The sequence below is a fragment of the Rutilus rutilus genome (genome assembly GCF_951802725.1).
Source record: "Rutilus rutilus genome assembly, chromosome: 15".
NCBI classification, from domain to species: Eukaryota; Metazoa; Chordata; class Actinopteri; order Cypriniformes; family Leuciscidae; genus Rutilus; species Rutilus rutilus.
Window position 1 is genome coordinate 19,740,865 of NC_140220.1, and position 27,980 is coordinate 19,768,844.

At 37.8% G+C, this 27,980-nt stretch overlaps 2 protein-coding genes across 3 annotated transcripts; one reads left to right on the forward strand and one right to left on the reverse strand.

Moving 5' to 3' along the window:
- Window positions 1-15,570, reverse strand: ints7 (integrator complex subunit 7). Its single transcript, XM_084431802.1, has 20 exons — window positions 15,273-15,570; window positions 14,950-15,079; window positions 14,608-14,754; window positions 14,258-14,395; window positions 13,688-13,734; window positions 13,415-13,614; window positions 10,543-10,665; window positions 10,331-10,448; window positions 10,047-10,181; window positions 9,820-9,917; window positions 7,674-7,913; window positions 7,441-7,578; window positions 6,039-6,245; window positions 5,739-5,933; window positions 4,947-5,050; window positions 2,470-2,538; window positions 2,187-2,319; window positions 1,988-2,086; window positions 1,160-1,345; window positions 1-472 (listed from the first exon to the last, which is right to left on the reverse strand). Exons 1-20 carry the CDS (start codon window positions 15,364-15,366, stop codon window positions 149-151), a joined length of 2,925 nt encoding a protein of 974 aa, XP_084287928.1. The 5' UTR covers window positions 15,367-15,570; the 3' UTR covers window positions 1-148.
- Window positions 15,571-16,416: 846 nt separating this feature from the next.
- Window positions 16,417-27,925, forward strand: dtl (denticleless E3 ubiquitin protein ligase homolog). 2 transcript variants are annotated; one of them, XM_084432251.1, is made up of 15 exons: window positions 16,417-16,612; window positions 16,691-16,816; window positions 16,917-17,009; window positions 17,094-17,155; window positions 17,261-17,381; window positions 17,909-17,974; window positions 18,064-18,164; window positions 20,627-20,700; window positions 20,846-20,949; window positions 21,028-21,132; window positions 21,265-21,377; window positions 21,476-21,565; window positions 23,531-23,669; window positions 24,610-25,214; window positions 26,608-27,925. In XM_084432251.1, the coding sequence occupies exons 1-15, from the start codon at window positions 16,558-16,560 to the stop codon at window positions 26,722-26,724; spliced, it is 1,971 nt and encodes a 656-aa protein (XP_084288377.1). In that variant the 5' UTR covers window positions 16,417-16,557; the 3' UTR covers window positions 26,725-27,925. The 2 variants fall into 2 exon arrangements, with proteins under 2 accessions (XP_084288377.1, XP_084288376.1); XM_084432250.1 differs by having other exon boundaries at window positions 16,519-16,612; window positions 16,688-16,816; window positions 26,608-27,564.
- Window positions 27,926-27,980: the final 55 nt, after the last annotated feature.

The window sequence follows — 27,980 nt, forward strand, 5'->3', positions numbered from 1 at the left end:
AAAAATGTGAGCCTATTTATTATTACACAAAGACAAATTAGCCAGATAGCAGTTCACTCGCTCACTCACACAAAACACTGAAGAACACAAATAAGAAAGCCTATGAATGAGTAAAATACAGGCAGTAAGCAGTCGATGAGGTTGGAGGTCACTGGAAGCGGGCACAGATGTTCCTCTGGGGTCCCGGCTGAGGCCCGGTCGTCGTCTGCTGCTGCTGCTGCTGTTGCTGCTGCTGCTGCTGCTGTAACTGATGTCGCAGCTGCTGGGAATAAGGGTCTTCCATAGACTTTACTGACACAGTGGTTTTTGGTCCTGTCTTCCATTCGATCCCACTGGTGTCTACAACTGAGGCTTCAACAGAGACCATGTGTGTGCCGACGATGGAGAAGTTGAGCAGGAACTGTGTGCTGAAGTAATCATTATGAGGCTCCACTTTCTGCTCAATCTCATTGGTCTTGGAATCAAGAGGAATCTAAAATCAAAGTTGAGAACATGAGATTACGCAACTGAGAAATGATGTTTCCCACAGGCTGAGAACAACTAGCCTGGCTCCGCCCTCCTACGTACTTCCGCTCAATTTCATTTTCCTTCAGTACTACGTCTGGGACTGCTGTATATTCTTAGGTTTCCAGAAACAAATTTTTTGTAGGACCAATCAGCGAATAGAGGGAGTGGCTGAGAACGATGACGTTGATGTGATCACACACATGACTAGCGTCGGCCAATAGTGAGCCTACGTGTGACGTACAACACACAGACGCGCTGCTTTATCAAGACTCGAGGAACAGAGAGAAGGAAATGAATAGTGGAATAAAGTCGTTTTTTTTTTTTTTTTTTTTGCACAAAAAAGTATTCTCGTCGCTTTATAAACTTTATAAAAGACAGACATCTTATTCTAAACATAATCCTCTGATCATCCGGACGACCACACGTTAGCAATTGGTTATGGCAGATCCTGAGTGACTCTGGGCAGATCCAATAGTTTTGAACTTTAACAGAGAACCCGCCTTCAAGGAAGTAAACGTTTCTCAATGGAGCGAGGCCAGACTCTCTGTACAAATGAAATGTACGAGAGTCTGGTAGAACCAGGCTAGAGAACAACTGCATTAGATGATCAAAAATGTGATCCAAAAGAAACTGGGTTCTGGGTTGAACTCACCTTGAAGTCTGATCCTGGTTTTGTCTGTAGAGTAGAGCTGACTTTAAGGCAGACCGCCTGAATCTTCCGGAACAGTCCCGGAGTGGAGCCATGCTGCACCACCCCCTCCACCTTTAAAGTCAACTGCTGGTTGTTCTGCACTGGGATTGGCTCGTTGGGGGTACGAGGAGATGGAGAGAGGGCAAGCTAAAACAAAAATCATTTAAAAATGATATAAAAGTATAACCTTTCAGTTTGAAATTTACAAAAGAAAAGTCATGAATTGAGCACAGAGGGCTATTTATCATTCTACATAGTAACAGACATGGATGTAAAGTACTTGAGGAAATATACTATATTACAATTTTTCTGAGCAACTGACTTGTACTTGAATGCTACTAAATTTTAATAATCTTACTCAATTTTCAAGGCTATATATATATATATGTGTGTGTGTGTATAAAATGTAAAATATTTTATAGAAATTATATATTGCGGTTGACCGACTTTCAGTCGACATTTATGTGATTAAAGTTGAGTCGACGACGACTAGTCGCTGATGACGTCATTGATGAACAAATAAGCATGAACCTCAGGCTGAGACTCGAACACAGGTTTTCTTGTGCACATCTATGGCATATATAGTATAGTGCTGGTCGATATGCTCCATAATCATATCGTCAGCTTGCACAGAAATATTTCAACCCAAATGGAAATCCTGTGGATATCACATGAAATTTGCAAACTTTGCACAAGAGTTATGCAGGTGAAGGAGTCTCAACCACAGTCAATTATTCAATTATTTTAAAATTAATTATTAATTATTTTGGCATTGTACAGATTACTTACTTTAATGCTGGTGGACTGAAGCTTCTGGAAGAAATATCTCTGGAATGACAGTGGTACCTTCAAAATGGCAATGACGGCATCACACAGGCAGCCAGTGTGCTTGAAACGGATAGTAAAAAGACAAATTTAACTAGGAAAAGTGAATCCAAATAGATCTGCAGTCATGGAAAGTCGGCCAATGGAAACACTTCAACATTACCAGGTAAGAGACAGGAGGGTGCTTCCTGCTTAAGTTTTCCACTTCCTCCAGGACGTGATTGAACACAGCCAGCATTCTCAGTTCATACTCGCTCTCTGCCAGGACCGATCCATGTGTGCCGAACTCCTGGAAACTGAACCAGATGTCATTACAATGTGCCAATGAAATATTAAAACTTATAAAAATCTCCCAAACATCTTGTCAAAATCCCACAATAAATATTTGAAGCATCTGTTTAAAGTTAAGATTCATTTTACGGATTCATGAGTTAGAGTATTCTTACCTGGCCGTTTGCGGATCAATTATTAAAGCCTCAATAACATGAGATACAAGCAAGCAGCTTTGCTGTTGTCTTGAGAAAAGCTTTAAAGAAAGTACATATGTTTTGCAGAGCAGCTTGAGATTCATTTATGAACACCATATTTACAATAGCTTAAAAACCTTATAACATTATAACCTAATCTAATCTTCTAATCCAAACAAATCACTAATGTATTACGTCCAAAAATAGTATACTATACAATATGTGATTTCAGACACAGCGTATGTCTTAACAACAAGTCTTATCAACAAGCAGTTAGCCAAGATTCTTTTCAGATTCGAATTAGACCAGTTCACGTTTTTATGTAACTGACTTAAAAAAAAAAAAGTTGACCAGTCTTAAAGGTGAAGTATGTTTCAGCGACACTAGTGGCACCTAGCAGAATTACAAAAATACAGCATATTTTCAAACAATCTTGCAAACGTGCATCCCTTTCATGCGTCGCACCGTCCCCAACTCAAACAGCACAAATACAGCTCTTACGGGTACTTGAAGAAATGTCTCAACAGGTCAAATCAGGCTACTTTCAATAAAAGCTCCAAACATATTAGGAATACTTTTAGCTGTGTTGCTATATGTCATGATAAGCAACTGAGTAGGCTAACACTCTGTCTAGACGAGCATCTATAATAAACTCATCCAATGTTTCATCACAGAGCACATTTTGTACATTCGTCTTTCTGAATGGGTGCATGATGATGTTGTGTGGTACTGAAGCATCCATTGTGTAGGATTTGAGGGCGAACCAAACACAAATTAATCTTCCAGATGATTCATTCAAACATAATTCCACACAAATCAACAATCCAGACCCCAAATCAACAGCCTAGGACCATAAATAATGTGTGGGCTCCAGCCAGTCTGAGCTAACTAAAGAACCCCCCAGCTAAGTACTTTATGGCCATGCAAGCTTCAAAGAGAGCCTAGCTAAAGGAAGAACGTTGCCATTGTTAGGTAGTTGGTAAAAGACGGATTGGTTCGGAGATGGCACAGCTCGAGCCCCACAAAGATAACATCAGAGGTAGTTTGATCCCATGACAGAGACTTAAAACAGACCTTCCTTTTCTTAAAAACCTCTGAGCGACCCATGGTGGAAATCTCTTAAAACCCAGAGATTCAGACTTCACATATCAAAATACATAAGATCATCCCAAACCGATGCTTCTATATCATGTCTACAACCTATATATGTGACTATTATACTTAGATCACACATAATTCATGCAATTGTTATAACTATTGAATGGCTGATTGAAACGGTGCCTTGCTTGGTACCATTGTGTGTGTCTGTTTATAATTCAGAAGATGGCTAGATTGAAATCTGTGTAAGATGTGTCATATTCTTATTATAAGAAATCATGTCTAAACTGTACTCTTTGCACTCTCTGCTAGAGCTGGAAAGTTAAGACGCCAGGGGTCTAGTCAGATAAGGTGTAATTTATGATGAGAGGAGGAGAAACAGCCACCTCTGAACTAAAGAGAGTGGCTAATCGGTCAGAACTCATTCATGAGGCTGGACAAACATTTGAGTTTAAAACCTTAGGACACGAACAAAGCATTAGAAGACGATTTAGACGATGTAGAGAAGTCATGTAGATGAAGAGGCAGATCAAGATCAGAAGAACATAAGTTAACACAATTTCTTTCAAGCCATCTAACTACTCTCGTCTCACTTTTCTTACTCTTACTTAGTTTCTTTTCTTTTCCGTTAAGAGTCTCGGTTCTAAGTTAAGTTTTGCTGCACAGGTCCAACTTCAAACATCCACGAGACTTTTTTAATGCCTTAAACTGTTGACCCATGTTACCGTGCTAATAAATAGTGTTTTCACTATAGTTTGGATATTTATATCCGCTCCAGAGCTGATGGTTACGGCCCGTTCAAATGAAGGCTGGACGAGTCATTTGCTCGGCCGTAAAAAAAGTGATTCTTTCAAAATTCCCTATAAATGAATTAATAATTCCATTTGATCTAAATTGACCTGTTTCCCTTACAACTGTAGTATGTTGCATCGCAATGCCCCATTCACATTGATGTGTTCACAAACTTTTTATTCTTTAAAGGTCTAAATGCAATGAATTTTGGCTTGCGCTTTCCGTAGCCGAAGCTGAATGTCTTTTCCCATGTACCGTGTCAGCCATGGTCTGGCTCCGCCTGCTACATTAGCCACGCCCCCAAAATCACTCTATAGGCTGAGCTGAAAGGAACTCAGATGTGAGCGGAGCGCTCTCAGTGTTTAGATGGTGTCTGGGATGCTCAACGTTTACAGTTTTGTGGGAGATAAACCCCATGAATGGCATACTAACAGTAATCAATGAACTAGTTTAAGAGAATTATTTTAACATAAAAATCGTACATATTTCACCGTAAAAAAAAAAAGAAGTAAACTGAGCATTTTATGCCACCGGTCTCAGATCATTCCCCAAGAGAAAAAGGATACAGTTCAACATTACGGAGGGTGGCGTAGTCGGCATCAAACGAAGACTGATACAGGTCAGCATAGCGAGCTGCCAGACTTCGAAATTCATCCATGGATAATTTCATCTGATCAAATCCCCCAAAAAAGAAGCAGCATACAATAAACATGCCATCCTCATAAGCAATTCCTAGACATATTTTTTCTTAAAATACTGAGGGAATCAGAGAAACAAAAAATATGCAGACATAGAGATGTACAGTCAAACCAAAATGTATTCAGACACCTTCAACATTTCTCGCATTATCATAGTTTATCCGCTATAGTTTTGAAAATGGTAATACAATATGACAAGAACTCAGAGTTATCAAATCAGTTGATAATTCACTGGTTTTGGCCATCCTTCTGTTAGGCTGTCTCACAAATGAATTAGGTTGAATAGCTGTCATCTGTTAAAATACACAATTAGATGATACCAATTTAGGTCAACCAATTACTAAGCAATGCTTAATTTTGTTCAGTCTGTGGTGTAAAAAGATCGCATTATCAATTAAAGAAAAAACACTGAAGAAAACATGGTCAGGTCAAAGTGTCTGAATAATTTTTGGTCCCAAATTTTTATACATTTTACTAGTAGTCCACTATATGAAGAATTTTTTTGGGGGTATAACATGTCACAGTTTACTTTACTTTATTTTGCTATCCTCACATACATAAATAAACTATAGTGTCCTGCACCCACCAATAAAAAAAATATAAAAAATTATATCTGGTGTCTGAATAATTTTTAGTTTGACTGTATATGTTTTCCAGCACCTGTGTTGAAATGCGCCCGCAGCGCTGCAGTTCACTGCCAGAGGACAGAGCGATGGTGGTGGCGATGGCAGGAGGTGGGCTGGTCTTCAGACTGTTGCAGGTGCAGATGAGCTGGGACAGCGCCTGAAGGGTGTCTATACGCAGCTTCACAAACTCACACTGGAACGCCAGAGGACTCAGCGGCGTACTGGCGGCCTGAAGGCAGAACGTGATTATAATCAGGATATAAAAAAAACTGAAAATAAGAGAAGTGGACAAAACAAGTTGCAAAAGTAAAGAGCATGACTGGCGGATCCTAACCATGAGAGACGCGATTCCCTTCTGGTAGGATTTGAGTGCTTCAGAGATGGCGCTCATGGCCGCGCTGTAGTCTCCATCTGAAAGCCCACTGAGGCACTGCTCGGCCTGAGAGAACTCCATCAGACTGTTCAGCCAGAAGTAGAAGTGCTCTGAGGCCACGCGGGTGCGAAGGCTCTGGTACAACTCCCTGGAAAAATCATGGCAGCCCTGTGGATGAATTAAAAAACTATTTAAGTAATTTTACCTTTATAGCGCAAATACATCGACAAACCTGTCTGAGTGAATCTCACGAAGAACTATCCAGGTCGCAATAAATAAATAAATAAATAAATAAATAATAGAAATACATGTACCGGTATATAGAAACACATAATAAATCAAATGAATTTGTGCATTGTGACATTTTCTTTCACTACAATAGCCGAAATATAAAAATATATATTTAAATTGTACAGTACAGTGAATGAATATATCATGATAGTTTTCATGGAAATTATTCATTTTTTTATCCTGAAAAAGCTAAATAAATGTCAGAACAAGATGTGAACATATGGTTCACTATAGAGGATGAATGTCTGGAATTAAATGTACAGTATATATATAAAAAAGGTCAGCAAAATGTTAGGTTACACATATTTTACGGTGTCCTTGTTACAGTGTAATAATACATTTAAGTACAGAGTAATAAAAATTAACTACATGTACTTACTATAGGGTTAGGAATAGGCTTTGACTTAGGGTTAGTTGTAATTATGCACAATTTATAATAATTACTGTAGAAGCTACATGTAACGTGTATCAAGGACACTGTACAATAAAGTGTTACCAAATTTTATATGGGTAGGACAAAAATGCACTTTTATTTTTTTTAAAGTTTTTAGGTTAAAATCTTTAACTATAAAAGATAATATATTAGGTTTTTCACCATAAAAGCATCCTTTAGATTTTTGGCAGTTCATTAAAGAGCCTAGAGATTGACAAATCAATTTTAAAAGTACAAATATTACATGCATTGCAGTCTATAAATTAATATAATCCTAAAAACTCTATGTATACAAGAATCACAGACAAAAAAAAAAAGACAGTACTTTACAATTTTACCATGTCAAACTACAGGACACTGCTGCAATTCTTATTTAAAGACATAAAATAAGATATTTTGAGAAATGCATCATTGTATGTTTTGTCCATCCAATTGAAGTCAATGGTAACCAAAACTGTTTGGTTACCTACATTCTATATTTCGTGTTGCACAGAAAAACGAGGATTAGAACAAGATGAGGGCGAGTAAATTAACAGCAATTTTTTTTATTTTGGGGTGAACTATCCCTTTAAAGTTTATATTTAAACCCGACTATTGATTCATAAAAGACATCATCCAGTGAAGTCGAAGTGGGCTCACCATGCGGGAGGCCTGTCTGGCAATGCGGTACACAGTCCAACCATTGGCCACATTCTCCAACTGCTGCCTTATCACCGTCTTCACCTCAGCTGAGAGTGAGGCCTGACTGGCCACGAATAATACTGTTGCCAAGGAAACCTACGAAAAGCAACAAGACAAATAACTCTTGGGAACATTTTAGGAAATTGAGACTTTAAGAGCTACAGTTGGACATCATTTCTGTACTTGCTCACCAGAAGCTCCTGCTGTTTTTCTGAGGTTCTGTGACTCGCCACCCTGAAGAGGTCCAGCAGATCTCCCAGCATCCCCTCTGCCAGCACTGGCTGCTGGGTGGCAATAGCAGCCAGAGCCTGACACATGAGCACCCGTGCGGAGTCACATGCGCAGTGCAGCTGACCCAGCAGGAGATCCACAGAGCTCTGACTGAGATGAGGACAGCTCTTCAACATCTTCACCAAAGAGGTGAGTGCCGTCTGGGTTCAAACAAAACGTAACAATTCAAGACTTAAAAATACTCAGCATAAACTGAAGGGAAGAAATAGGGAGGACTTGGCTTTTCACCATTTCTAAAAGCATCTTTTAGATTTTTGGCAGTTCACTCAAAGGGTTCAAAGTGACAAATCAAATTTAAAAGCACGAATATTCCATGTAGTCTAATATAATCTAATATAATCTAATATAATCATAAAAACTTTTTTGTTTCTGTTTATTGTATGTATATTTAGTGGTCAGATTCTCTTTGTTTGGTTAAAGTTGTTTCTTGCCTGGATTAAGGAAAATGTATGTTTTGGTTACCAACTCGCTACTCTACATGCATTCAAAGTACACCATATTATCATCAAATAGACCATAAGGTCTTCAAAATACACAATAACATGCACATGCATGTTACAAGATTCACTATTTGGTGGATCTAATCGCACTACAGGGTGCTGCGAGGACCTCTTGGAAATTCTGCAGGCAAAAAAAGTCCACTGTCTATTGTCAACAGTGTAGCAATATATGAAGTCACTTTCAAACCAAACAGCTTTCTGTTGGTCAATGCATCATCCATGTAACACTTTGTGAAATATGTTTGGGAACATTTTTCACAGATTGTGTGGCTTCATATAGAAATTACTGGATTTCGTTCACGAAACATTTGCCAAACATCAGTAAATTCGACCGCACTGTGGGATAAACCATCTTGACCAATCATAGCAGATGGGAGGATCGTGGCAGAGAGAAAGTGATCAACCAAATATGCTCAAAGTGGATGCTTTAAAAGCCATGCAAAATGTATATGACAGTTGGCCGGAAGAGATGGTTTAAAGTTTAAAAAGTTAAACATGTTAGTATTTTTCTCACACACACCTAGTGTTTTGCTTCAGAAGTCATTCATCAACTGTATGGATTACCATCATGTTCATTTTGAAGCATCAACTTTGAGGGACCTGTACACTTGCATTATATGGACTCTGTTCAAATCTGTTTGTGTTAGACAAGAGAAAGTCATATACATATGGGATGGCATGAGGGTGAGTAAATTATGAGAATTGTGGGTTATCCCTTTAAACCCCTTTTAAAATTGACGATTATTTTTTATGGTACATTGCAGTATTCATTATAAATGGTTTATCCATGCACATTATTATTTTTTTAAATTCATGTGCCCTCATAATCTTTAGTCAAAATAACTTTCCTTTCCTCTTGCAGCATCACCTCTTCTTGTCTCTGATGATGCGTTTACTGGCGTGAGGAAGGGACAACCTGTCACTCAAATGAGATCAACCAATAGCAAACCATAATCATCCAACCATCTAATCAATCAGCTTACATTTTTTTTCTTGTTTGAGAAACCGCTTCACTCGAATATACGTCACAATAGGGAATAAAAAAACGCAACTTATCGCGATTTTCGTTCCAGGCTGACTTTAAAGGTAGGGTAGGCAATGTTTTTCATAAACAATTTTTGTTATAATGGTTAAAACTCTCTTCACATCCTGAGAGCAATCAATAATAGAAGTGGTCTAAATATTAAAACATGTACATATATCTTCTGTGGAAGTCTCAGGACCAAAAAAAATGTCTGTCCAATCATTGCATTCGATCCAAATTGTATGCTTTGAGGTAATTTAACGCCGTCTCTCATCGCGCATTGCAGACTCTGCTCTATTTGTGCGCATTCATGTGTTTTGGAGGAGGAGTGGCTTTGGAGACACTCTGACGGGAGTTTAAGTCCTTAAAGTGTCCGTTGTTCTGTGTCAAAATAAGCTGCATTATGGACCTGGCTTCGTGAGACTACTGAAATGTGGCCTCAAACCAGCGCAAGAGCTGAAGAAGCTATTTGAGACATAAGTCACATACTCTAAGACCTGTAAACCTTTGATTGACACTCACTTTAAGTGTCGCCTGTGCAGTTTTACTGTCATCTTGACTGCAGAGCAGGATGAGAGACTCCATCCCCATCACTGTTTCTTGTTCCAGCTGGATGACCTCTGACAAAATATTCAGATTAAAAACAACGTTATTTTATCGTTTAAACATTCTCAATATTAAAGTGAAGGCTAAGGATATCCTTTGAGTCTTTACAAGCCAAATTGAATTATTGGTGAGAAGAAACACACCTTTCTCTGGACAAGAAACAGCGATGCTGGTCAACACAGTGATTCCATGGGCTGCCACAGCCAAGTTACTATGGTAACAGCACTCCTGCGCCAGCTTCACCAGGTCAGTGTGACGGGGTGCAGGAGACGCCTCACCTGCGACATCCAGAAAGATTAGGTGGTTAAACTCACGTTGTTACATGAGAAATGTAAAGATACCTCATGAAATCTTTTGCATACAAGTGCATAAAAGCATTTTTAATAAAGTTAACATATGTTTGATATAGATTGAGTCCGTAGTGTACCTGTATTAGGGCTGAAGTAGTGTTTAATAGCGATGGTACCAGATAGTGTGGAGAGGACGGAGAGCATTCCCAGCTTCAGACTGTTGTATGGGGTGCTGAGAGCGCACTCGCATAGCACCTACAAACACATATAATGGAAATTATATATATCGACATTTACTAGTAAGAAATGAACCAGCTGACTGTCCCATGAACATCTATGACTCTCTGACCTGTATGTTCTTCCTGGTCCACAAGTGAGGAGCTTTTTTAGCCAAGAGCTTGAGATCCTGAATGGCGAGTCTTTTCACTGCTTTTCTGGGGTCCTCCTTCAAGTACTGGAGAAGAAGACGAATCTACAAGACAAAAAAAAGGGGGGGGAGATTTGTATAAGAAGGAATTAACTGCACATTCCCATCCAAAGACATCACTTCACAGTAAAATATATATTTTTGCTGTAAATATAGTATATTAAATTCACCGTCTTTCAAGTTTAGTCGTTAAAGGGAGAGTTTACCAAAAAATGAGAGATTTCTGTCCCTCCATTGATAGAGTCGCTTCAGGAAATTTGGATTAAAGCGCTCGATTCATATGGGTTAGGTTTAGGATCTCTTTATGAGCTTTTTGAAGTGACAAAATGGTAGTTGCATAGAATGTCAATGGAGGGACAGAAATCTCTCAGATTTCATTAAAAGTATCTTGTTTTTCAAAGACTAACCAACGTCTTATTGGTTTGGAATGACTTGAGGATTAGAGTTTTTTGGTTTCAAACAGCGATCACAATTCTCCCATGATTAACAAAATAACATGTAATTTACATGCATGTACATGCATTTACAAAACATGTTCTGACAAATGTTTCTGACTATTTCAAATGTCTAATGAATCTAGAATCAAGATGGGTTTGAATGAATTGAATGATTCAATGACTCACTTACTGGATGAATCAGCGTTTTTTGAACGAGTCTCTTGAGTGAACGATTAAGTGACAAGTACATTTCTTTATAAGTCACTTGTCGCCACCTACTGGTGTAACGATGCAATTGATACAATCTTTATTTGAGGCGTCATGTTACTTTCAAAAGGTGATTTACTAAATGTTTTGCCTAGATGCCAGCCGAACTTAGCCCCGCCCACAACATTTGAGGTCGGGAAGTTTGGTCTGGACTTGATCCGTTAAGAAACAACTATGCACGAACCAGAGCTGTTCGGACCAATCAAATTGTCAGGGCGGGCTTTATACGATGATGGACAGATGATCAACAGTAACGTAATCATCCACGTCACCAAAGAGCGCTTGGGTTGAATTCGTTTACAACAAAGATGACTGCCGCTGGAGAATTGAGATGTGTAGATTCCGCCATCGCGTCTGTTATAGAAGATATCGACAGCGCATTCATTTTAAAAGAGGAATAGAGAACCGCGATCAAGGCATTTGTCGATCGGAAAGATGAATGAAGATCATACGTCACTTACTCTGTTGCTCTGATTGGTTGTAGGTCTATCCAATTGGCATTTTCTTTCCTGGTTCGGTTGAAACACGCCCCATAATCACAGCCCAGTGGAGCAGTATCAGACTCATATTCTGACTATAATCTGAGTATGACAATGTCAGGCTACTAAATTTTGGTTGCTTCCGTAGAAATCAGTGTTTATATCCGAAAATATAGTAAAATTTTGAGTTCGTTGAAATTACAAATTTGAGTTAATACAATGAAGGAGATTGGTTTAATTAACATACACTCAAAATATTATGTTATCTGAACCACATTAACTATCTAAGTTGATTTGACAAAAGATAAAAAGTTGTGATGATAAATCATGAAAATATCTTTTTAGAGTGAGGACACTGACAGCGCGCTGACAGACAGGACAGAGCAGGTAACATTTAATTTAAACCATAAAATTAAACCATAAATAGACATACTGTTTTGTGACTCTTTAATGTGTCGTGACAGATTGCCTCAGTTAAAGCTTGTTGTATTACACATTTATTAAATGTTTAATTTAGGTTCCAATACAATAGTAACTGAGCCAGACCTGTTTTCTCTATTGTAAGTTAAATGAGTCAGATTACTGAGACTCTCACTTTGGCCTTAATGGCTCTTGGAGCCCGAGCCCCAGCCCCAGTCGTTGAATAGTTAGGCTGATTGGATTATCATCTATGCATTTGAATAGTTATGCTGATTGGATTAGGATTGGTAACACTCTAGAGTCTAGGGCGGGTTCCTAAACCTGTATACTTCATTTACATGCTTTGTTCCGAGTGTATCCACCTCTATGTAAATCCCTCCCCCTTGAAATGTATATAAAATTACAATGTACACTGCCATTAGTTTAGACTTGATAACTACAGCAACGCACAGCGAGTTCTCAATAAAGAGTAACTTCTGTTGAAAGATATCCCAACGTCTCCTGGTCTCTGCTTTGACGAAGGAAAAGTGTCCAACAAGCTGCTCGTGAACCGTTCATCTTTTGGTTAATTTATAGCATCAAATAAACATGAATGAACATCAGAAGTACTGTTGCTTTAACCGCGGAAAGACGTCAGTACACACCGTTATTCAAATTCAAGTCCACCGACGTTAATCTTCTAACTCTCCTGACTGCTTTGTCAGACAAAAATGGCGGATTATGATTGGTCAGATCGCATATCAAACTAGGGTGAATTGACGCTAATTTAAAAGGAAAGTAAAATGCAAACTGCCGCACCAGCTTTTTATAGGCTAAGCGATGTAAAAATAAAGGTTGCATCTGTAAAAATCAGTGTCTATATCCGAACTATAAACTTTTATCTCAGTTCTTCTATATAACATAAATAACGATACAGTGTGGTTGAAAACATTGCTTGTGAAGCTGTTTCATACCTATACATGACAACTGCTCTCTCTGGATCAGCGGCAGGGCCAACAATTTGAATTTGAATGTTCCAGTATGATTTTGTTAAAGGTTTAATGATTTTGTTTAAGACACAGGTGAATCGTTGTCATTTAGGAATGAGATCGCGTGGCTATTTGAATCGAGATCGCAATCTTTCAACAAGTTTCAGTTTGAAGGTGAACTAACTCTCTAAGACAATATATGACACAATGGCTACAGTCTGACCTGCTCAGGGATATCGACGAGCGAGGAGGTGGCCAGCTGGGTGAAGGTGTGTAGGGTGACGATGAGCATGGCTGTGGACGGGTAGGAGGACACCAGCTCCTGGAGTAACTCTCTGCTGCACGAGGCCAGACTGGCGTCATGGTGCATGTGCTGCAGCATCGGGATCAACTTCAGCTTCAGCTCCACTGGAGTGTCCAATCCTTCAGGCAAACACACACAACCCATCAGACTGGAGAACACTTACACAAATCACTCAATGAGGAGATCACGTACCTTGAATCATTTCACTAATCTTGTTGCAAATCCCTGCAGCAAAATCTCTATAAAAAAATAAAAAATAATTAAAATGTTTACGTTCAACATGTTTTCTACCTCTAAATAGCCATCAGCCCACTTTATAATATTATAATAACCTGCCCAGCCCCCCAAAAAGTTTGGATTTAAATAGGCAAATGCTTGACTGGATCATTATTGCAGTGGTTATTATGTTTCTAGCATGTTATATGTTTGGCAACAGTTCTTCTAACCCTAATTAATGGAGTGTGTAACTTTTCATTTCATAAACAAGCATGTAGGAAGACACATCATGTCCATATTCCAGGATGACAATGTCAAGATTCATCAGCCTCATACTGTGAAAGAAAGGTTGGGAGGGAGCATGAAGAATCAGTCCCTTTGCTGTTCCATTGATTGATCAAATGAAATATTACCTAAATATAGACATTCACAGTTCAAAGAAATTTCCACCTAAAACAGCTTCTAAATTCATTTTAATATTTTGCCAAAAATGAACTAGTACCTAACCAAAATATTGTTTTCATGACAGTTTGAAATGACACTTACTTAGAGTGTGAAGAGAAACTAGCAGCTGCAAAAATAGCCGCTTCTACTTCAACATTATCATGAGAGTCCAGACTTTGCCGGATGCTGTGATGGGCATTTTTCCTCTCTGGAATAATGGAGGCTAAGCTTCCCAACATCCTGTCAAAATGCACAAGACACAAAAACATATATTTACACAGTGTGTGTACGTACAGTTACATTTTCCTTAGATGGTCTTTGACAGAATAATTGATAACAGAAATGTCATTAAATATTAGGAAGCTGACAACAAATGTGACTTTTGTAAAATAAAACAAAACATTTTGAGGAGCCGAATGCAGAAAAACACTCGCAGCCGCAGATGAAAGTACCTGAGAGTTATTGCTCTGGCAACAGGATCATTGCTATGGATGACAGAAAACACTCTTTTGACAAACTCGTCCACGTTCAGAATCTTCTCCAGGTGTTTCTCGCTCAGCTGCGTGACCTTCAGCACACAGAGTCGCAGGAAGTTGTTCCTAATTTGACAGGGGTGAATTTATAGATTCAGAACTTTTCATAACAGAGACCAAACAAGAAGATTAGTGACATCATGTTATTAAACAACCGTCATTATTCAGAAATATTTGACAATTCAGATAAAGTACTTCACCGTAATAGACAGCCTAAAGCTAATGAATATAGATTTTGATTTATTTAATGTGCACAGTTACCCAAGTCTAAAGATGTCTGCCAGTTTCAGGAAAGCTGAGTTGATGAGGATGGGAAAGGGATACTTCTGAAAGAGTTTGGGGAAAAGGACCACAGCTTCACATTGCTCGCCCAGCTTACAAGACCTTAAACCTTTAGTTGTGCAAAAATAACAACAGGAATGTTTTCATTACATTAGTAGGATATCTACAGATTTCATTTTCTCTGAATGTAAACAAACACAGGGCTGCGTTATCAGATATCATATAGAGCTTATATGATATAAGACACGTATAAATGAATGAAAACAGTCATGCATGCTCTGTGTGTTGTTTATGAAAAGCACCTTTATCAAGCTCCATCAGCGCTGAATTGGCGTCCAGCTCCTGCTCGCCGTAAGCGGCCTCCGACAGAAACGAGCGCGCTGCGGAGAGCGACATTATAATTTATGAAAAGACTACGAGAAACGATGTACTGCTTTTTTAATCAATATTTTATTTGTTAGATTAGATAGACTTGGTGCATAAAGTTTGAAGTGGATGACCCGGCTGCAGTGTAGGTCACGTGGCCAGGATGTTGCGTCGGGTTAGTTTCCGTTGAAGCGAAAACCAATTGAAAACCACCGTCTCTGTACCAAAGAGGGCGGGGCCTATGTGTCGGCGTTAACCTAAAATAAAAGTTTGCTCTTATTTATTTATTTATTTAAAATATAAATAAATATTCTTTCATATTATTTACACATATGGATTTTATTTATTTATTGATGAATAAAAATAGCAGTAATGTTGATCTTTGTTAAAAATAACATAAATAGCAAGTTACATGCACAGTTACATGCACATTATTTCCCCTCTAATAAACATATTAAATAGCATCGACACATATTTCAGCCAGATAAGAAAAACAAATCATGCTTTGGTAAATCATAATGACATAAAAATCCTGAGTTACGAAGTCATAATTATGAAACAAAATGTCGAAATAGTGACATAAATGAAAAAAATCATGATTATTTTTTTTTATTACAATTATGGCTTAGTAACTTTTCATCTCATAATTGTTTTAGTATGTCATAATTTCACTATTTTAATCTTATAATTATGACAGTCATAATATCGACTTTTTATGTCATCATAATTATGATTTACCAAAATTAAAATTATTACCATCATTTTTTTCTTATGTTGCGGAAATAGGCTTCCATAAATTGTGATAAACAGTTCTCAAATTTAATGGATTTTTCAAAAACAATAGATGCTTCGGGATTTATTTATTTACTTACTTTTTGATACTAAGACTAAAAAAACTGCAAATGAGGTTAAATGTTATATTGGCTCGTCCCGGGCCACAGCGTGCCTCTAATGGCAAGCCATTGTAAACCATAGATATATACCTATATACCTATATATCTATATTGTGTATATATCTATGATTGTAAACCCGTTTATATACTGTCTATGTTGTAAACCAGCAGCCGTTCCACTCTCTGCGCCTCAACACTTCCGGTACTCTGACGTATCGGCCAATCAGAAGAGCGAACGTCAATCTCGCGCGGAATTCGTCTTCGCCGCTTTTTCATTGTTCGCGGGAAACTGACCACTTCTGAATGAAACGTCTATCCAGCAGGAGCAATGACTCTTTTTCACCATGTTGTTGATCGAGGAGTTGTAAAAAGACGGTTCAATGGTGAGTGTTATTAAGATATGTCAGTGGGAATCTATGTTATTACGCTGTTTACACACTCAAACATGCTTTAATAAGCAGGTGAGCGTCGAAGCTATCCGCTGTCTTCTCTGCTGGACGGGTATCAGTGCGCGCGACAGGACGAACACATTTCATATGGAGCCTCAGCTGCTGCTGTCCCGCCGTTTGGATGCACGTTTTCATCTGGTACACACTTAATTAAGCTTTCACAATGAGTTCATATGTAGTCAGAAACACACCAGTGTATAATGAGTAAACTTTGCGATGGTTTGTTTGCAATGCTCAGCTCCTGGCCAACAGAGCAGCCTTGCTGTTGCAAATGAAGAAGGGTTTGTGACCATCTTTAATACTGGAGAAAAACAGAGCTCTGTCCTGAAAGGTTGGTTTCTTTACCTAGATTCAAGACAGGCTACTTATGTAAAGCATAGCATTTATTCTTATTCGTGAAACATTTGTTTTGCAGAGTGGCAGGCACACGATAATGCTGTTTTTGATATTGCCTGGGTTCCTGGTACAAACAGCTTGGTGAGTTTTGCATGATTCTTCTGTTTAATGATGGTTTCAGTGCTTTGGACTAAATGAAGTCCTCTTTGTTTCAGTATTGCTTTAAATGGGGATATTATTTTACAGGTAACCGCCTCTGGTGACCAAACCGCCCGTCTGTGGGATGTTATCACTGCTGACCTGCTGGGAACTTTTAAAGGACATCAATGCAGTCTTAAATCGGTGGCTTTTTCCAAGCAAGAGAGAGGTAACACACGAGACTACAGCTATGTTTAAATTTGCATACTGTTCAGTATGTGTACTCTATTCATAATGCAAATTATATATGCATGAAATAATGACCAACTACTTTTGCCATGTGCAGTATGCTGATGCTGTATCCCATAATGCAGTGCGCTCATTTCACCTCCCATTTCCAGTGTGACACTAACCAGAAATAATCAACTATTTGTAACATCTCTCTTGATGCATTAATTGTTCACACTGCCAATAATTAAGGCATATTTGTGTAAAACCACCTTGGCAGCTAACTGAAAAATTACTAAAATTACTGAAACAAAATAGAAATATTAAAAGACTTTGTATAAAACACAAAATGACTAAAACTTAATGTAAAATTAAAATGAAAAGAAAGTCAAAAGATTATAATAGTACAGAAACTATACTAAAAACAACACTGGATAACAGGCATGACTGAATGTGCACTGCATACTTGCTATTTTCTTTTCTAGAAATATATATATATTTTTTAAACGGCTTGTTCTCTCATTACAGCTGTGTTTAGCACTGGAGGCAGAGATGGGAACATCATGATTTGGGATACAAGATGCAGTAAAAAAGGTTCTTTATTATTCTGACCACCGGTGCTTAATAATAGGGCCGTTGAAATGTTTTCTAAAGCTCACAAAAAATGTTTTCATCCGTCACAGATGGTTTCTACAGGCAAGTAAAACAGATCAGTGGTGCCCATATGAAACCTGAAAGATATACACCTCAAAACAAGAAGAGACGTGGGATGGCGCCCCCTGTGGTGAGTCAAACAACCTGACATTTGCCTGATCTGTTTTTGGTATTGGGCTACTTTATAGCAATTATATTTCATTATAATTATCTGTGATTAGGGGTGTGCGATATATATATCAACTATGATAATATCCTAATTGTTTTAATGATCTTAAATCTGACATTGAGTATGTCCCTCACTTTCCAAAAACACACCTAGAGAGTGCATACAATGCGTGATCAGTTAAGGTTAGACTACTGCACGTGCGCTTTTAGAGTGCAGGCTCTCACTTCGTGATTTACTCTATTAAAATGCCCATGTATGAATATTTGACTTTTAGGCTATATTTATATCATATGACGTAGGGCTCTCACGATTCCTCGAATAAATTTGAGTACTCTGTTTTAAGAAAATCTTTGAGTGCAATTTCCCTGTGTCGAGTAACTGGCAAAATACCGGACGTGGTGCATTCCACAAACCGCATTATTAGACCGTTTTCTAAGGCTGCACAATGTGTTAAAGCAACACCTAAAGATTATTTTATACCTTAAAATAATGTTTCCAAAATCGTTTCAGCGGTTCAGGTCGTAACAGGGTGAACGGCACTTCTGCATTCGCTTTGCGGACCTCTATCCGCTATAACCGCACTATGCAAGTTTGCCAGATCGGGTAGCGTTTCTGTAGTTCGAATGAGACCTAAGAAACTACAAATTTGACTTGCTCTACGGCAAGCGTTACAATAGTCATTATTTAGTTTTTCTTCGTTTCTGATGTCGCAATACATCATACTTTCATAAAATCATGCAACATACTCTACCTTGTCTGTGGACATCGTTCATTCCAAAGCCGGTGCTGGATAAACGGCGAGCGTGCGACACTAGGCTGCGGTAGGCTAAATTATTTATGACAGTGGTAATGGACAACTCCGATTCCAACCTGTAGGGTGACCGAAGAGGAAAAGTTATTTGGTGTTGCTTTAAATTTTTTAAAAACCTACCTCAGCACAGATAATGCTTATATATTTACATGGGTGTAGGTTACGTGAGTCTCAGAGCGGCTCCGATCACAGATGCTGCTCCACTGCCTCCACATGAACTGTTATCATTTACATGTGTGAAGCGTCTCAAACTCCATCTCTGCATATGCTGTGAATTTGGTTTGCTTATATTATAACATTTATCTAGGAACACAATGTGCGCCATTTCATCAGATTTGTAACGTAAATCATTTATAAACCTACGTCAACACAGGAGAATACAACAATGTTTCTAAATATGCAAACTGTTCATCGCGATTTCAAAATTAGTCTAAACCCTGGCTTTGAGTTTGCATGTTTTGATGTCCACATTACAGTGGCTGTAGCATTTCTATTTTAAAGAAGTTGCCAAATATGAAAGATTAAGTTAACATTTGAATTAAATATCGTTTGGCCAATATTAAACCAGGATTTGATCATCTGTGGAGTGTAACACGACAGGGCCATTGGTGCCCTCTGCAGGCATTTGTTATAATACAACAGCCTAATGTACATAAGTTGATTATCTATATTATGTATATAAAATTTTGCATTAAGTGTTTTTCTTTAAAACTATAATATGATTACTTGATTTTGATACTTTATTTGTAACAATTATTGCCTCATTGTTGTTTATATATGTATTTTAAGTCATTTTAAAGGCTATTGTTTGCTTATGTCTGTTTTTATTACCAAAAAAAATCAGATTAATCGTCAAAATAATCGACCGATTACGATTACGATCATTAGTGACAGCCCCAATCATATGATATAGTTAAGCAATCACACAGTGTTTTTTTTTGTTTTGTTTTTTTATCAGCATGATTGCAAATGCAATATTGATTTTATACAACAGTTTAATAAACAATTAAGTGACTTACATTTTATTATATAATATTGCCAGTTTTGCTCCATTTCGCCGACAAAAATAGTTCCAAACAAATGAATAAATAATTCAATGACTTACTCATTATCAGTGACTTGCCGCCACCGTCTGGCGGTTTTAGTTTCATGTTAAAATATCTTTTCAATTCTGAAATAATTTATTGTAAATGCATATAAATAGCACTTCAGAAGCAGCTTCTGTTTCCTCTGCATTACAACGAAGGATTTTTTTAATACTGATTTAATTTGATTGGTAATAGCCCTATAGTGTCTTATTCTACTTGAATTTATTGATTAAATGTAATAAATTTACATAATAAATTATGCATAAGCTACATTTAATTAGGTAAGAAGAAATTTGAAAAAAAAGAAAAGAAAATTGCCTTTACAAAGGTAAAAATCTATTTAAATATTACATTTTTTTTTTTATATTTAATATTTAATAATTAAAAAAATATAATCTGATCATGGTTAACAACAAAATCCCTTAAAATATTGACATTTTGTCTATCGCACACCCCTATCTTTTTATCAAACTTAGTACAGTGGAAGTTCCACTTTTGATAATTCAGAGATGTTGCGTCTGTAGGACTCCCAGCAGGGTGTGACAGTGGTTTTGTTCTGCGACGAGAACAAGCTCATCTCCTCGGGAGCAGTTGACGGGTGAGTGCATAATGCAGTCTTGTACAGATTTCTTCTCATTGCTTTTGTCAGTGGATGTCACACTTTTCAATTTCATTTCTAACTGTAATTTAAATGCTAATGTGCCAAGATGAAATTTCCCAATAACATTCTGATCTCGTCATAGGATCATTAAAATGTGGGATTTGCGGAAGAGCTACACTGCGTACTACCACAACCCCCTCCCTCTACAGACCTATCCTTACCCAGGCTCCTGCACACGCAAACTAGGTACACAGCTCACGTCCACTCAGTCATTAGGCCAATAGTAATGAGCAGTTGAGTTCTCACTGGTGTTTTTCTCTGCAGGATATTCTGGTCTGTCACTGGACTCTACTGGCTCCAGACTGTTCTCCAACTGCACAGATGACAATATCTACATGTTCAATGTCAGTGGTTTGAAAACCACTCCAGGTAATGTCAATTTATTATTTATTTATTTTGTCTGCTATAACTGTTTTCCCTCTCTTTTTTTGTTAGGCATGTAAAAAAGATGATTTTTAGGCTATTGAGGCTAATGCTTTTACATTTTGTTGTTTTTCACAGTTGCTGTGTTCAGTGGCCACAGTAACTCCTCATTTTATGTGAAGTCCAGTGTCAGCCCAGATGACCAGTTCCTGGCCAGTGGTTCCAGTGACCATCAAGCTTACATATGGAAGGTAATCAATAACCTAGAAAATTTGAGATCTGAGTGAATTAAAGTCTGCCTGAGAACATCTGTGGTCACTATCTGCACACAACTTTGCTTTTGTTTCAGATTTCAGACCCAAAACAAGCTCCCATGATGCTTCAGGGCCATAACCAGGAAGTCACATCAGTGGCCTGGTGCCCCACCGATTTCACCAAGGTTAGGACTTTTAAGTGCACGAGAAATGATGCTCTTAGGATATTAATAATAAAAAATATCCATACAGGGCTCCAGACTAACTTTTTTTTATTAGGAGCGCTGTAGCCCCTGACTTAAAATTTTAGGAGCGCAAGCAGAAAATTTAGGGGCACACCTTAAATCACCTTGCAATGCAATTATTCACATTTTCCCCCAAAATAACTGTATTACTGACAAATGCTTTGATAATAAGTAGCCTTAACATACAAAAAAAAACAATGTGCAGTTTTATTTTAAGTTCTCAGGGCTCCAGACTAACATTTGAGGGCAGCGGCACTAAGTTCTACAGAAAGTATTTGGTAGCACTGTGGGATGACAAAGCACTGAGCTTAATTTGAGGTGTATAGATAAAGTTGACTTTAATTATTATCATTCATAATGTCTTAATATTAATTCAAAAGCAAAATGAGTGACAAAATAGATATTAGGGAGTGAAAATAGCCAGTAAGCGCCCTCTGCAGCTATGTTTACAATAGTAATTTAATCTTTATCTTTTTTAGCGCAATTTTCCACCGGACAAAATTGCGATTGTTAACTCATGATTTCTGTTCTGTCTGTGCGCACCAATCTTGCACTTCTATCTACTCCTCAACCAGACCACCTAGAGACTTCGGGTTTTCGGCATTATGTTAAGGAAGGTCTAATCTCGGGAACGCACAAAAAAAATCCAGGAAAAGATTTACTATCTCTTAGTGTTGTGATCCCATGACGTGAGAAAATTGCGCTAAAACACTCACTGAGTTTTTATTACTTGTTTTTTTTTTTTAAATAAGTGTGAGTTTTCCTACTTCTTGAAACTTTTAGTTTTATAAATAGGTACAATCTTTTAAAGGATGAACAAAAAATGTTTTGGTCAACACATTAAAAATAACATTTAAATATGATAATATAGTTTTGAAGTGCTGGAAAAATATGTGTGGGCTACTGTTATAACCACAGTATACCATAGTTACAGTTAGTGTTACTACAGTAAATCCAAGGTGAATGTTGCTGACCTGTGGACCTAAAGCCTTCTATAACTTGTTCGCTCATTGCACATGTTTCTCCTGGTTTCCACGTCAGCGCTGTTTGATCTGATATGGTTTATAACAGAGAATTCTGCGTCAAATCTGAATGTTTCTCACTGGATCTCGCAGCAATGTTATTAATTCTGTCGTGAACTCAATGGATTTCTTCACTGGATCTCCACGATGTAACTGTTTCGTGTGATCGCGATCGGCCCGCGACTGGCGAGAGGAGCCCCGCGCTGTCTATTATTGGTTCGAACTATTAAACGGTCTGTGAAGCAGAATGAGTACTGAGTAGCGCAGTTTTTTTCCACATTCATTTTGTTATTTATTAACATGTCACGGCATACTCTATGCTTGAGGCTGAGATTGAGTGTTTAAACTGCGAAGTGCCTGCACTGTCTGCAAACTTCGTTTTCCCCGCAGTTCTGGGGTAGCGACTGCAACATTCGCAGCTCATGGAGTTCATCTCCTTACAGTACCTCAACCAGCTGAATTCTCGTAGCCAGTCTTCCCGAAAATAGTGGGTTCAGGCCTTTATCACCTTACAAACCTCTGACTCTGAATCATCATCATCCGACTGTGTCTGTCCGTGACATTGATATTTGTCTCCGTCTCCTTCCCACGGACGTTTACGCGCGCTCGATTATCTCTAGGACCCTCCCCCTCCACACATTAGCCAGTTACAGTGGCCATTCCGTATTCTTCTCACACTCATTGGCCTGCCACACATTCCAGATTCATTGACGCGCCCCTTCCACGTTTAACGTGAAAAAATAAAAATAAAAAATTACTGGTCGCACACTCTCAAATTTTGGTCGCAAAATGCGACCATTTGGTCGCAGTCTGGAGCCCTGCCATATATCTGATGGATGTATGGACAGTCATTAAAGTTTGATATTGTTCGCTTTCTCTGCAGATCGCTTCCTGTTCTGATGACAACACTGTTAGGATTTGGCGCCTGAACCGCAGACCAGAGAGAGAAAACTCATCGAACCGAGACGCAAACATCGTAGGCTGGACACTTCGTAAAGTCCAGTCACCAACCAGAACACCTGGTAGGATTTTTTGTGAGGTGTTTTTTTTTTTTTTTTTTTTTGGGTAAAACATAACCCATTAAACGTTTGGAATAATTAGGTTTTTTAAAATGTTGTTGAAAGAAGCCTTTTATGCTCAAGGTGGCATTTATTTGATTACATCTATTATAATATTAAATACAGTAAAATGGTAATATTGTAAAATATTATTATTGCAACTTAAAAGAACACTTTTCTATTTTAATATATTTTAAAATGCAACTTATTCCTGTGACGGCAAAGCTACATTTTCAGTTTCACAGAAATCATTCTAATATGCTAATTTGGTGATCAGTTATTATTGGTACTCGATTAATAATGGTCAATTGTTATTGTTAATATCAATGTTGCAGTTTGCTGCTTAATACTTTTGTGGAAACGGATAAATATTTTTAGATGAATGGAAGATTCAAAAGAACAGCATTTATTTGAAATAAAAATCTTTAGTAAGTTTAATGTGAATAAAAGTACTTTATAAAAAAAAAAAAAAACTCTTACCCCAAACTTTCAAATTGTACTTTATCATAGTTTCCACAAAATAGTAATATTAAGCAGCAAAACATGGATTTTGGAAGACAATGGATTTTAACATGAATGTTTCTAGAGCATCAAATCATCATATCAGAATGATTTCTGAAGGATCATGTGACTCTGAAGACTGGAGTAATGATGCTGAAAATTCAGCTTTGCATCAAAGGAATAAATTACGTTGTGAAATATTATTACAATTTAAAATAACTTTTCTATTTGAATAGATTTTAAAATAAATGCAGACTTGGTGAGCATAAGACCTCTTAAAAACATTGAAATTCTTAATTATTCCAAACTTTTGACCGGTAGTGTATCTTAAATTCATTATTCAAATATTTGGTTTCTTGATGGGTTTAAATTGGCACTTATGAGTTCTGATTGGTCTCCTCAGGCCGTTACATCCCCGCTGAACTCACTCCAGCCAAAAGTCCTGGTTCAGAGAGGGTGGTCTCTCTGGCTTCACCCCAGCCTGCTTCTTGTGCCCCCACGGGTGCTGATTTACCCCTCCCATCAAACACCTCTGCACCTTCAGCCAAGCTCAGCAGCCCCAAAATCCCCTCGTCTATCCAGCAGTGGTTCAGCCGCAGCAGTTCCCCGGGTCACCAGGGCACATCTCCTCTCCGTAAGGTGCTCACACCGGTCCTCCAGGGCCCTTCATCAGAACGGCGTGCGAAGCGACGACTGGAAACGGGGGATTGCGCTAGATCTGGTTTGGGAGGGGAGAGTGAAGGGGTGTCTGAGTTGTATCCCGACGTAAAGCGGAGCAGGAGTTCGGTGAGCGCAGAGAACTGTTCTGAGGAGAAAGGTGACCTATTCAGTTTGCAAACAGATGAGAGGCTCTGCTCGACTGGTCAAGCTGGCGCTGGCAAAGAGAACAGCTCTCCAAGAAGGAATGATTGGCTGTCTGTGATCAGTCAGAGATTTAAAGGATCGACTCAACCCAAAAGCCCGAACGGCAGCAGCAAACGGCAGGATGCAAGAACGCACAGCGCTCCAGTGAGTAGATGCATGAAAAGACATCACTGCAGTCACACTTTATTTAATCAGACACGTTTGTCCACTGTTTCAGTGCCCTTGGATCCATATAGATAAATCAGTAGCATTCTAAGCCATGAACCAAACAAACCAACTCCAAGATTATATGAATTGCAACATTACAAACATTGATTTGAAAATGTGAAAACAGGAGAAAGACTGTCTTTTTGTGGCATTTAAACATAACCATGAAGCATTGCACATGACATGATCAAACAAGGATACAGTTATTATAAAACCTATTGATTTATATACAGTATTGTTTTTTTTTTTTAGGATATTAACTTTTATTCAGCAAGAATGCAATAAGTGATCTTAAATACATGTTTGAAAGTCTTAACTATTTCAAACAAATTCTGTACTTTTGAACGTTCTATTTATCTGAGAATCCTGAAAATAAATGTATCAGTTTCCACAAAATTATTTAGCAGCACAACTAATAAGAGAAATAGAATAGAAAATTCAAATTGAATTTCAATTTGTAATATTTCTCATTTTTTTGTGCATTGTTTGATCAAGACTGGACTGCATTGGACTGAGCTGCAGTGGTTATATATAAAGAAATAAATATTCATTTTAAAGAAAAACCTTTTGAAGCTAATTGTTCAATCTGTTTTGGGAACTTGTAGTTCGGTTCTCTTGGTTCTTTTGAGCTCCAGGTGATTTTCAGCTCCAGGTGATTTTCAAGACCTGTCAAAATGTCTTTGTGGTAAAATGGAGTAGGGGCCATTCACACAAAGCATTTTTGCAGTTTAAAACACGAGACGCAGGTCTGGATAACGCATAGAATGCGTGAGATGCTGCAAAAGATGTGAGTGCAGTGGTTAAAGAAGTCTGTCTTGCGTGTCTACATGGCACAAAGACAGTGGCACTTTCCGAACCAGGCGATAATACAGGCTTTTGTGAACTACGCAACATGAAAAGTTTGCTGACGCCTCACGTATCATTTATGCAAAGATATGGTGCCTGCAAAGTGCAAATATTGTCGTCGAAGCCGGCTTCCCAAAAATTATACAAACCAGTACGTGTGTAAGGAAATATTGTTTCAAAATCGTGATTAAAAAAAAAAAAAAAAATCATATTGCACAGGCCTAGTCTTGGTTCGCTCCAGGGTTCGGGTGGCAGCGCTCACACTTATTTAAGTTCAAAACCGCACTAACAGAACAATCCCATCAGAGTTTGTTTTAATCACACCAAACCTGCCAAATGTGAACACACCCTAAATGGGACTTTACTTCCAGAACCTTATTGTTTTAGTAGTTCTGAGTTGTTCTCTAAAATCGTAACTCCTTTTTTTTTCTTTTTTTTTTTGGGCCAAATGATCAATTTTAATTAATATCTTTTGTCTTTTTAGGCAGCAATATCACCGCGTCCCATGACGGTCATCTCTCCAACGCCAAACAAGAAAGCATCACCCTCCAGACCTATGAAAAAAATCTCTAGCTACTTTATGAAAAGAACCCAAGACTGATTAAAGTGTCTAAACATATGATACATCTATGGTTTAAGTCCAGGTTTTCACTAGACAAACCATCTAACCAAGAAGAAATATGCAGATACTACTTGTATTTATGTATGCAATGTGTATAATTTTTTTTTACCTAGTTGTATGTTTTTAAATGTATGTTTCATTTCCTAGAGAAGGGTCAAATTGATAATCATTTGTGAACATTACAAAACTAGATGAAGTCATTTGACACCATAATTAAACTCTACAAGTTCTCTGAATCTTCCATGTCTATCTGTGATGCATTGAAAATAGTTTTTTTGTAGACACTTGATTCAATTTAACATGCATTTTAAAGCATTTGCATTGATATAAAATTCTAAGTCTAATAAGCATAGTGTTTGTACTTCATATTTTTCATATGTTTTTTTTAGCTTTCCAAGTCTATAATGCCTCTTATTTGAGCATGTGTGTCCTTAAATGTGCGGTCACATTTTCAGTTTTATATTGATTGTATAGCAGCACTTTACATAACTAACCCATTTCCAATGTGCTCAGTGACTTTTAGTTATCGAATATCAATATTGCTGTGCGTTTCAAAATGATTTAAACACTTTTTTTACATTGTACTGTATACTATAGTCTGTTTTTTTTTTTTTTTTACATGATTTGCAGGTTTGTCTGGAATGTGACTTGACCTGACAGTTCTGCTTCTGTGTTTTGATCCTCCTAGTTCTTGTTTTGCTTGTTTTTGCCTGAGGTCTTCAGCACAGTTGATCAAAACTATGCTGCTTTAGAAATGAAAGGGATAGTTCACCCACATTTTTTATTTTTTTGTCATTTACTCACTGTCTGAGTATGAGTATACCTGTATGAGTTTTTCATCTGTTAAAAACAAAAGAACATATTTTAAAGAATGCTGGTAACAAAACAGTTGCCTGTAGCCATTGACTTCCATAGTTGGAAAACAATACAATGGAAGTCAACTGTCTGGTTACTGACATTCTTTAAAATATCTTATTTTGTTTTCAACGGAAGAAAGAAACTCATACAGGTTTGGAACAACATGAGGGAGAGTAAATTACAAATGTTTGGGTGAACTATCCCTTGAAGTTCAGTTTTAACTATAACCCATTTCAAATTAAAATATGCCTTTTTGTATACTTATATTTGTTCATTCACGCAGAAATGTAAATTTTCAAACCCATGTGCCTTTCTTCCTGGTAAAGGAGATGTCATGTAAAATGACAGTCATTCCACTTCTGATCAAAAACGATGCA